The sequence below is a fragment of the Tigriopus californicus genome, chromosome 5, assembly GCF_007210705.1.
Source record: "Tigriopus californicus strain San Diego chromosome 5, Tcal_SD_v2.1, whole genome shotgun sequence".
Classification (NCBI taxonomy): Eukaryota; Metazoa; Arthropoda; class Copepoda; order Harpacticoida; family Harpacticidae; genus Tigriopus; species Tigriopus californicus.
In genome coordinates this window covers 14,277,437-14,289,685 of record NC_081444.1, presented here as the reverse complement: position 1 = coordinate 14,289,685, position 12,249 = coordinate 14,277,437, and the positions used below count along the sequence as shown (strand labels likewise).

Here is a 12,249-nt window from a genome sequence, read left to right as displayed (position 1 = left end):
GACTAATGTGCAAATCATTCCTAACATATAGGCATACGCCCCCATGTGGGAATATGGGATTATCAGGGCGTATCCTATCACAACGAACTAAGTTGAAACCAACTATGGTTACTTCTTCATCTAAGACCCCTGGCCGAAGCCAGGTTTCTGTTATAGAGATGAATGCAATCTCTCTCTCAACGGCTAGTTCTTCTAAGATCTTAAACACTACATCAAATTTGAATTTTCGGCCTGCTCTTGGTCAGCTACATAAGCTTTTGACAACATAAGTTTGAAACGATCGACTTTGCATGTAAATGATCTAAAATTGACCTACCATTAATTGCAGAGATATACGTTTCTTATTTTATTACTTTAATTCGAAAAGTGGCTCAGAGTGGCTATGACCAAGAGCAGGCCGATTTGCCGGCAAGTTCGTTCGCAGTCCATATTTCTAGAAGTCCGTGGTTAGATATTTCTTACATAAGGGTAGAGGAAGTCGGTGGGTTTTCATTTTTTGACACATATGTATTGGGACACGTGTCATTGAGAATTTATATTTAGATCGAGTGAACAAGCTCCAAATTGTCATGTGAGGCGTTTATTAAATAATATTACCTGATTTACTCAGCAAAGCCAATTGAGCGATGATTTTGCCCTAAAATATAGTAATGTCTTCACTTGAAAATTCTTTTGTTATTTCTAATACTCTTCGTTGCTTTTCCAGCATGTGGTTCATTGACAATTAACCAAACATTGTGGGTACAAGCAACTAGCAGGCTCAAACAAGCCTAAATAGCTCACCTATATAACTCTTGTGGCAAATATTTGAATCTGAATTCATCGTCAAAATAGCACTTTCTTTCCGTGGGCGTAAATCTCTCTCGGGCCTCGTTGGTGGTCAAAGTTAACGTGGGCGTGACGGACAATTGGGTCACGAAGCCCGGACTAATGTCGACATCGGACAAGGCCATGATCGGCTGATCCATATGATGATGAATGGCCAACTTGAAGCCTTCCCCTCGTTGAGGTGAGAATCCATAGTCGTAGACCTAAATGAAAAGGTTGCGTTGAGTCGTATTGCACTTGTTACGCCAAAGAACATGGTCAATAACAAGAAAAGTAGATCTGTTGGGTGGTCTTGAGTGCACCATGTGACGATAGAGAGATTAAGATTGCTAGTCGTTGGTTGTTGAATTAATTAAATCATACGGGATATCAGGGGTACTTCTGATTGGTCGTGATTTATACTTTATTTCAATGGAAAATGTTACAGATAGTGGGTTGAGAATTTTACCAAAGTGAGAATAATTTTCATTGAGTCCAATAGTTGGGTCGTGTGAGGTGATTGAACAAGGACGGCAAATCGTTTTCCACACAGTTGTCTGGGATTTTTTGCTCGAATCGGCATTGTCTCCTTTTTTAGAGGCAATGCTCCAAGGAATCGCACCATGAGCAAACTCACGAAGACTTTCCAGCCAATGCCAAATGGCCTTGTCCTAGACATGTCTTGGTTCAAAAAAATTCTCCCTAATGATAACAGATTTTGGCCGGATTGTGGTGTCAACCAATGCCTTTGTAAAAAATGGGATGTTTAGACTCGGAATTTATTTCAAAGCAGAGGGTAAATAACGGTCTTCAAAGCTGTTTCAACAGCTTGCAAGATTTTTTATAAAAGAAATACTAGAACCATTGCAGGAATGAAAGCGCTCTCAAATTGAGAGGGACTCTAAAGATTAGTGCTATACTATATATTCAAAGAAAGTACCAGGTCAAGATCTCAATGTATATATGGCTTCAAGGTAAAAGGAAATCACAATAATCTGGCACTTTTTGGATGTAGCTATTGTCCCGCCATCTAAGAGCCGAGCTCTATGTTACGAAAAGAGAGGCGGATATAATCCAAAAAGGTTGGGATTGTACAGTATTCAGAGAAGGTACGAAAGGTATCTGATATTGTACATTTTCAAAAGCATTCATGAGCTTTGTCCCAACCCAGGATTTAGGGTCAATTGTAGTGACCGTAGAGGCTTAATGTGCGTTTTAAGAGCACCTTCAAGCCCTCGATAATCCAGGCTAGTTAAAACAATGAAGTCCAACTCTCTTCTTTTGGGGGTCCCTCATTGTTCAATTTGCTGCCCTCAAATATTCGAAGGGCTTATGTAGGTGTTGATCCAGTAGCAGGATTTAAGTCAGACTTGGACAAGTTTTTGACTAAAATTCCTGATCAACCTTATATTCAAAGATTAGTCAGATCAGCCAACTCCAATTCGTTGGTAGATCAAATAATATATATAAATAAAAGTCAAGTAAAATGAATAATCTTCTCGTCTTGAACTGCTGGGATTCTAATCCCGGTAGCGGCAAGGAATTCCGCAAAAAAAACAGGTAAGATGGCGTTCAAAGGGAAAGGAAGCCCAAAAAATGCGAGTAGTCTGCAAAGGGCAAATGCTTAAACAAGTGAATGCACATGTTAGCTTAACCATTCTTTAATCACAGTGAATGGAAGTGAATGCCAAATTCTTTCGGAATGATAACGAATTTGGAATTTCAAACGAGCTACTTAAAAAAAAAAAACCGGCCTTTTGATCGGTAGATGAAACCATAAGACAACATCATTTTATAACCAAGGGCTTTGAGATCAAGAAATATCTAAAACAAAATTGCAGTAATATCCAGACACTAGGTGAGCTGATGGTGCGGACCGTAGACCGTAGACAGAATGTGACCGTTTATTCTTTATTCCACAAGCCTTTTGGTCTCATTGTCTTTCTTTCCCGCTTTTTACGAGGTCAACAGGGTAATCAATCTAAATTTGGGATGAGTGGTGTCAACATGCTTGGGCGATATGGAAATTGCTCAAACATGGTCAGCCTTTGCAGAAATTAAATTTACCTAGGGCTGGGAAAAGTGGCTCCGCGTTCAATTTTGAAATCACAAACAAGTGTCTCTGTATTGTTTTAAAATCATTCATGAGCTTTGTCCCAAACTAGATTCCTGGGTCAATTCTTGCGCCAGGAGAGGCTCAACGTCTGTTTTGAGGTTCATTTTTAAGGCCTCGAGAATCCACGCTGATTACTGGAATGAAGTACCACTCTTTTCTTATTTCACGGGCTCCTTGATTGTTCAATTTTAATCCCTCTAGTATTCGCAGGGCATACGAGCGTGTTGATCCGCTGGCATCTTTTAAGTCAGACTTGGACAAAATTTTGATCCTCAACGATATATTTAAGGGCAAGCCAGATTCGCCAACCGTAGGTCGTCGGTGGAGCCGATTTTATGTGACTATGAAGTCAAGTAGGAAATACAAATCCTTCATCTTGAATTGCTGGGAATTACATTTCCCGTAGGGGTAATGAAGTCTTCAAATAGAACTACGTTACAGGCGTTTTGTTTCTAACCTTCCCAAAATGGAAACATGACGTTTGAAGCATCAAAGTCTCTTGAAAATAGCACATTACTGTGAAAGTGCAAGAGTTTTATCACGTAAAGAGAGCTAGCTCTATGTCAAAAATAATCAAAGGCAATAGAATGAACCATCTCTAGCGCAGACCATCATAGTTATCATGAGTTTAAAATTGGAATCTTGAACTTTTTAGCACCCTAACCTAAGAAATTGAAACATATTTCTTATTCGCCCAAAAAATAAAAACATTTTATAACTATATGACTGACGTTCTCTTTGTAATCAATAAACTCCAAATAAGCAAAAATCGTTTCCAAATCTCAAAAAATAAAAAATAAAAAAATGTTCAAAACATCCAAATATTTTCTAAATTATGACGCACCATGACTAACAAGGAATTTCATTTTTTAGATAGCATTCCAGATCAACCCCACATTCAAGGACTAGCTCGGTCTGCCAATTCAAATTCGTTGGTAGACCAAATATCATACAAAGGTTGAAAGGTAATAAATAGACGAATTAGAACCTTTCATTTTAATAGTACTGGGGATTACATTCCCTATAGAGGTTAGAAAAGCCGTGAAAAAACAAACAAAAAAAAAGTATCGGTTACAAACACGCGAATCATCAAACAAAACAATAAAGATTCGATAATGCGCGTTTATTCAATTGCATTTTTCTGCATTTTCCCCCAAAGAATAAATTGACTTTTTTTTATTGACGTTCTCCTGGGTGTTGAGAAAGTGTTGCAAAAATAAAAAATAAAAACACTTGATGAACATGTTTCTGTCTTTTGTCCATTTCAGTACATTTGGCTCCCTATCATTTCAAATGATTTTTTTCCTGATCGGCTTGATAATCTCGCCATTTTGCACAAACCTCATAAGATAACATTTTTTCATCTGTCAAAATCAAATTGTTTCAGTACTTGGCCAAAATCTGCAGACTCTTTGCCAATGGACCGACGTATTCTGTGGTCTGTAACAAGACCATTGGAAGCTCACCATACTGTTTTTATTCCAAGAAAATGTAAATGGTGTCTTTTGTAACCTAATGAACTCTACCCTTTTGCCTTTGGGGTCTTGCACACATTAGGTGAGCAATAATAACTACTATGATGAATTCGTAGAATTGAGTGCTTATAATGAAAGTATGTACCCCCTTTTTTTAACGTGCTTTTGCATGCCTTGCTTGCCATCCTTTTTGCTCTTTCATAATTTTGTTGATTTACGTAACATATTTGCAATTTTTTGCCCCTTCGTTTGCATTTTTGCAAATCGTAATTACATGTTTCGGTCAACACTTTTAATTTCATATACTATTCAGATAACATACGATTTTATTTTTGTTTAAAAAAAAAAATATTAAATCGCGCTACCGTCGAATTTTGGCAGATTTCAATGACTAATCAGATCTAGACATCAAGCATTACCACAAGGTGCTCTGTACAATACCTTTTTATATGACAGCCATGATCAATATTTTTTTCAATTAAAATTTGAAACTGATCATGATTTTTTTCAAATGCATCTAAATCCCAAAAACGAACTTTTGATGGATTAATCAAAACAATCAATGAAGTTGAAACTTATATCAGTTATGTAATTATATCTCAATTGCAATTGATTACATTTCAAAAATAATTGCCAAAGGTCCGATTACCTCAGTGTCCAAGAGTATGGAGAGTCCATTCTCTTTGCCCAATTGGATTCCCGGTTGAATGGTGGGCGTGAAGTTCTTCATGAGCAAGGCAAAAGGGATCTGTTCCAAGTCCCGGTTGAACGTAATCTGTGGCTTGATCAAAGTGCAAAGTCCATAGTCCGTACCGAAGAACGGAAGGAGACTCGTGAACCTCTGAGTATCTTTGGCAATTCGACGATAAGAGGCACTCAACACGAAATTTTCGCCTGTACAAAACAAAAAGGAGCAAATTATGGCAAGGCCGATCCTATTTCTACTTAAAAGGAGTTACGCCCACTTTCTGTTCCACCAAGCTAAAAGGACCTTTTTTGTTTTGTTTTAGAACAAAATCGAATTGCACGAATATAACTCGATTTCACTTGCAAGCTAGAAGCAAAGAGCAAATTGCATTATTTTTCTATTTCGAGTAAATTTGAGTGCCTGAATAACCCATAAGAAGGCGATTGTGCAAAGAATGTGGAATAACGGCTACTTTTTGCGTTTGAACCCACACAAAAGGATCTTTGGCGTTTGCCTGGTAACTTTGATTAATGAGGTTCATGGCAGTGTTAGTCCGTATTTTTGGGTCAGTAAACGACCCAAAACTAATCGTGGCAAAAACGTTTTTTTCTGGTGCCGAGAAAGAGTTGTCATGACTGATGAACTCGAACCATCATTAGATTAGTAGTTTGGTTCTGATGAAACACAGCACTAACAGATCCATCACTTCTTGACCTCTCAAGTGGTTTCAAACCATTGGTTTGTGATTGCAATTTGGAAATAGCTCCGACTTCCAAGATGCATTTTTCCTTCGTTATAAGTGGAAAAGAACGAGAGGAGAAGTCTGAACAAGCTCCAGAATGTGTGCATTAAGCGTGATTAATTGTGTTATTAAGAACATTAGATGGAATCGCTTGAGACTTCCTGTTGAAGCAGGGGAAACCAGGTTGTTGTCGAAACGAAATGGATCAAATCGCGAGCTTGTAGCTAGCTTGATCTAGTACGTACTATATTTGGGATTTAGTTTCCTTACCCATTTCTTGCACAGCCAATGTCTTGAAATACCATCCTGCTTCGGAAATGTACGTTTCATTGGCGAAGCTTTCCCATTGGATAAGATCCCGCTCATTGAAAGCCTTTTGTCTGTAGGGTGTGCTCTCACACATGAGATCGCCGAGGATGCCTTTTTTTAGCACATCTTTACTAGAAAAAATTGCTTTGACAGCCTGAAAAGAGCACACCATTTATGGGTCTGGGAGAAAATTCAATCTCATTTGATTAGCGTCTAAGAAATTTTCCTTACCCTTAACAGGTCGGGTTTCAGTGGTTTATTCGCACCAAAGTAGGCCTGTTTTAACACCGCCCTCAAGAGAGTCTCGTTCTGGGAAAGACCCACTTCGCGAAATAAAGAACTTCGACCTTGATTGATATTACATAAAGTCACGGAAGGGAAGAACACTTTTTGGAGGGAGCCCCTAAAAGAAAGATGAATTATTTAGAATCTTAAAACTCTTGATGTCTAAAAATGGCTGGCTAGAAGGTCAAAACGAGTGTACGTCATTACTGAGACTAGAATGTCTTCATTTTTTGGGCATTAAATTCTGTCTAGACTGTCTCTTTTCAAGTCTGAACTTTGGTATGGTGGCTGATCTCCATAACTTACTGCACCAGACACCCATCCCATGATGCTTATTCAGTCTGTCATTTGCAGACAAATTGCAGTTTCGGTTTCAATTTCCGCAAGTCTCAATATCGCCTGGGACAGAAGGAACAAATGTCCCCTTGAACCCTTGAAATTCCATGCACACACTGTAGTCGAAATGTTTTTATGGTAAGGGGTCTTCTTTCTCTCGTGCTCACTTTGCTATGCTAATAAAAGAGCCGCTTTCTGGGATTGAATTCCATCTCCGGAATTGTTGCTGCTATCCCGTCAAATTGGTGCAATCTGTTTTTCAATCACCGACAGTTGCAATGGTCCCATAATAGCGTTGCCTATTGCCATCCAATAGTTCTATGCCCATTTAGGTAGAAATGGAACGTGCGTTCCTTCTCAGAGAATCACAGAACTCGCATCACTTTACTTGTCACTATGTTCGATGTTACTAAAATGCGAACAAATGTGCCTCAATAGTTGAAGCAATAAGATATTGTAGAGACCCTGTCTCTCAACTGTGGCGGGACCATTTTGGCCCGATAGCTTAAAGAGTCGAGAGATGGCAGTAGACTCATTATATTTAAGGTAATAAGAACTTTTCATAGGAAAGAGAGAGTACAGAGAAAAAGGATAGAAAGAAGCGGAAAGCTGAGAGACAGGGTAGCTACAATATGAAAAAAATCATCTTCTAAATCTTAATATACGAGTACTTTGTCAATCTCATTTAGTTTAATGATGCTTCAAGTTTTTCGTGGAAGCGAAAAACTATAAAGGAATCCAGTTTAAAGCCACAAATTTACTTAAAGAGAAAACTAGTCGGTTTGGATACATTCGGGCGCTAAATTTTAACTAGATAGATGATCTCCCACTGCATTCGTTTTGTCGTGGTGAAAACTTCTTTCGAATGAAACAGGAAACTGATTCTAGATAATTAACTTCAATGCTGAAGTGCTTGATAATATTGTACAGGCTCGGTTGCTGACTCCGAAAAATATGGCGTGTTCTTGGTTTGTAACAGGCACATTGTCTGGTTTATGAAAGCATAGTAAAGCAAAGTACTTCCCATAATGGAAAATGATAGCTCGAAGGACGAAGAGTGTGAACACTTGTCTTTAACGAAAAAGTAGTGAACCATTTTATCACTATGGTCTTCCATTTTTTTGTCCAAAATCATAAGCCAGTGGCATATTCATCTGAGAATCCTCCCAATTCAGTCGCCGCCAAAGATTGGGTGATAAAAACTCACAAGAGATCCTGTGTTATGGTGTTAGTGTGAAATCTCTTCATTCTTTGATTTTTCAACATTTACAATCAATACTACCAAACATAGACATCATAGATACATCTTGATTGGTTCACTTCAAGGGCTTTTCCAAACACTTTTACCTCCTTTCTGTGGGCACTTCAAAGCCAAAAGCTTGGCCTGGACCTAAATGGCACGAAAAGCATTTCCTTCCATCAAAGGAATGGCTTGAAAGACCTTTAAGAAGCTAGTTGTTATACGGATTCGCTCAAGACTCAAATAGTAGTAGATATGGGCGCTCCTCACTTCACACCACATCTACCAGATAAAATGTTATTAACGATAAAAGGCCAAGGACACATTGGCCATCTTGGGTGCTCATCTTGGGTTTAAAATAATTCAAGCCCAAAGGTCAAAAGGCTTGTCGAAAAAAGTAAAATCTTTTTGAGTTTGGGTCGGAAATCTGCAAATTGTATTTAACGAAAGATTCTGTAGCTCTAGTAATACCACAAGCACTCTTGCTCTTGAGTGTGTCAAAAGTATCACACTTGCTGCTCATTGAACATGTTGTCTAAGTGCTCAAGGCTTTAGTTGCTAAATTGATAGCTAGCTCGGCCATGGTGTTGACAACGATAAAACCCGTTTTTCATGGGCATGATTTTGCCTCCATCAGAGCAAAATACTATAAGCAGTTGCTGAAGATCTTTTTTATGACATCCTGTTCACAAGTGGCTGGAAAATAACATTAGAGTCAATAATGAGCCGATTGCCTTTGCTTTCACTCTCTTGCTTGAAATTTACACTGTAACAGGAAAGTTTTGGCCTTATTCATATTGCCCACATTTGTTGAAAAAAGCTACCAGGTCAAAAATAAATAATGAACAAGTTATCTCACATGTCAAGCAGAGTTAAAATAGTCATTTTTTGAGGACTTTTTTTACCACCATAGGGGAGAAAAGTGTTGATATACATTTACACTTATACTTATACTAACACAAATATAAAGTACACTTGATTAAACTGTACCTTTTGATCTACTAGCAAATTAGAGCTGACAGATCTGGTTAGTCCTAGAATACAGATATTTTGGTCATAAACTTGTTCAAGTCTGACTTGAATCGTGCGAAGTCAGACTTGGACAAGGGATGAGGGAAGGCCACAATAGTAATTGAATTAAATAGATTGATGCAAATTATGAATGGTAAGGATATTCCAAGATCCCAAGATTACCATGCTTTTGCTTGAAGAAAAGATCAATCAAGCCATCACTATTCTTGGACTCGTCAAAAATGTCTTGTCTTGACCATACCGACTTTTTTATGCCTAAAACTTCTGGCAAAGAAAAGAAACGCCATTGAGTAAATAGTTGTTCCATCACTTCCGGAGAAAAGAATGATATTTGGTCGAAACATCCGCGAAACCGTATTACGCACGGAAAAGAGGTCATCGAAGGCCAACATCAAGATCCAACATAATTTGTTACAATTTAGCTTATACTCTCCGCGCAAAGTAAAGCTTGATATCAGAGGATTCGCCGCATAACAATACCCTTTTGTTTCGATATAGATTCTAGTTTATGGATGAAAGGTCCACCATGAGATACCCTTGAAAGAGTCACGGTTGTCTACATACATCAGACCCAAATTGGCCTGGCCACCAATATGCGAAAAACAATATTCAAATAGACACTTGGGAAGCCTCAGCCTAGCTCCAACAAGGTTTGACAAATTGAATCTGTCAAAAAATGGCATTGGAAGATTTTTTCAATGAATGCCCATATGGACAGGTATCTGACTCCATTTGGATCTTGGACCGAGGATCTTGATACCATATAGAATGAGTTTTGATCAAGGTATGTACAGTGTTACCTATACTCTCTAAAAACGCTAACTGTCGGTGATTTAGCCTTTGGTGTAACAAAAACGTTCAAGATTAAGCTTTACAAATCGTCCGTAGCTTTAGAACTACCATTGCAAAGTAAATGTAATTCTGTGTATAACGAAACTGCGTGCATGACAACGTTGAAGAAAGGTTTAATTTCAGCGAGGTAGAATTAGACGACCATTTCACCCGAAATACGAGTAATTGTATTTCATCATCAGGGTGGAACAAGCTTTTCGAATACCAATGCATACCTCTTGGTTTCAAAACGTAAAAACTTCAATAAACAATTAAATAGAAGTCAGAAAAACTTTTCCTTGGATCAGAATGCTTTAACGAAAACAAAGTGCATCTTAGGGCGTGATTTTTGCCTTTTAGATACAAAAACAACAACTTTTTCAAGCAAATACTTGGAAGTGGCAATTCAGTGCTTGTCTAAAAGAGATTGCCTCTCATCCTCAAGTTTCCAGACATCTTGTGCATGTGAGAATGGTTTTGAACAAAGAACATTGATGGCCAAGCCCTGCAAATTGCCAATGGAAGCTGAAGATAGCCAAGAACGAGGAGATCCTAGGTCTCACTCAATGGAAGAGATGTACAGTAGAGAGAGGCATGAATTTACAGTTGATTTGAGAAGGTCAGGCAGCCCTGAAAGGAGTGCATCAGATGCATCTGAACAATGGTGGCCAATCCAACTTTGACGGAGGAGATTCGTTCAATTGAAGCTGAAACTGACCAATGAATTGTTTTCCTGGGTATTGCCAGAATGAAATGTAATGTAGTTGGAAAATGGAATGAATACCTTACTTGCTTCATGAATCAGGAATAACTTGAGGCGCCTGTATCTGTCCAAGCCCGAATAGACCTCTATGAATCTTGGACGATGCATTGGAACTCAAACTTTTTTCTGCAGTTTCTGAGCATATAGATCCCTAGATAAAAACTGTGCTCATCTTATACCGTATCTTATTCTGGCGGAATTATTTTACACTCTTGAAATAAGTAATGATAAGTAACCAAGGTCACGTGAATAAATTTTTCAACATTGCCTCGATCATTTTCAATAGCTGTAAGTCGGTTATAATGTGATCTACTATTTGGACCACTTTCAGCGATATTTCTGCGAAAAAAATGCTTTTGACCGATTTTGTTTGGGCTAAAATTTGTATTTTCACTATTTTGATGAGAATTTGGCACCCCTGATGTAAGTCTGTACTTGACTATCCAGGGTCCCGCCTTCCATCTCATTCCTAAGACACAGACAATTGTACAACACACCTTAAATGATGAATGAGCCTATTTTATCAAACAAAACCTCATAAACAGTGACCCACTGAGTCTCCGGGAGGGACTTGATTTTTCCTTCCGTGTTGTGATCTGTGATTTCATTACCTATCTTTGACACCAGCCATCCAAACTTCAAATGATCTCACTGGCTTTCGATTACGTGGGGGAGAGAGGGGGGGGGGACGGACGGACAAGTCAAAGACCGGAGGGAATCAGAGCGTACTGCTCTTTGAAGTTTATTTGCGTCCTTATTTGCATCCTAGGCTTGGTTTTTCGCATCTTTATGTGCATCTGGAGATCCTCTTTTGTGCATAATTTTGATAACGATAGTCATGACTCATTATACTTTTTGTACTGACTTTTTCAGACATCTAACTTTCAACATATTCGAGTACTTTCTTGTTACCCTGCTTAAATATGGATACAACTAAGATTAACAAAAGTGTTGTTGACAGTCTTTCATTGGAACAAAATTTTCCAGAAAAGTGATTTCCGTCCTTTCCACGTGCGACTCTGTTAAAAAGAGGATAGGTAATTGAAGGAAGTTTTCTAAAATGCCCTTCACCTTACACATACAGATATACCACAATATATTCAAAGCTTTTACGATAAGGAAAACTTGGCTCAGAAACGACTCTACATATATAGTATGGTTATTTCGATCGAAAGAAAGTAGAAACGAGTACTTCTTCAAGCTTGTGAGGGCAATATTGAAAATCTATGGAAGCATCTGCGTCCCAAGATTCTCTAAACCGCCCAATGCACCCAGTTTCAAAGACCCTGTAGAAGGGTTTGTTTTACTCTTAAAAGCTTGAATATTCGGATATGGGTATAGGATTTAGTAAACCACCAATGTGTGGTAGGTAACCTAAGACATCAATGAATGGACACCAGAGCTCAGAGCTTACACTTCAATAAAGGATTGATTTGGGATGCTACTTAAAAATGTGTCCAAGTCAGACTTGAAGGATGCAACCGGGTCAACAAGGCCTACGTATTTCCTACGAATATTCGAGGGAAGCAAATCAAACAATGAAGGAGCCCGAGAAAGAAGAGAAGTGGACTTCATTGTTCGAACTAGCCTGGATTCTCGAGGACTTGAAGGTGCTCTCAAAACGC

The 12,249-nt window shown here is 38.5% G+C and overlaps 1 protein-coding gene across 2 annotated transcripts in view; it reads right to left on the bottom strand.

The window, feature by feature from the left end:
* The window catches only part of LOC131881385 (uncharacterized), a 38,666-nt gene that overhangs the window by 5,725 nt on the left and 20,692 nt on the right, over nt 1-12,249 (bottom strand). For both annotated transcript variants that reach the window (XM_059228229.1, XM_059228230.1), the window contains exons 3-6: nt 6,369-6,540; nt 6,099-6,291; nt 5,048-5,292; nt 784-1,031 (exon numbers count right to left, since the gene is read on the bottom strand). In XM_059228229.1, the coding sequence (XP_059084212.1) occupies nt 784-1,031; nt 5,048-5,292; nt 6,099-6,291; nt 6,369-6,540 (858 nt within the window). The remainder of the gene's footprint in view (nt 1-783; nt 1,032-5,047; nt 5,293-6,098; nt 6,292-6,368; nt 6,541-12,249) is intronic.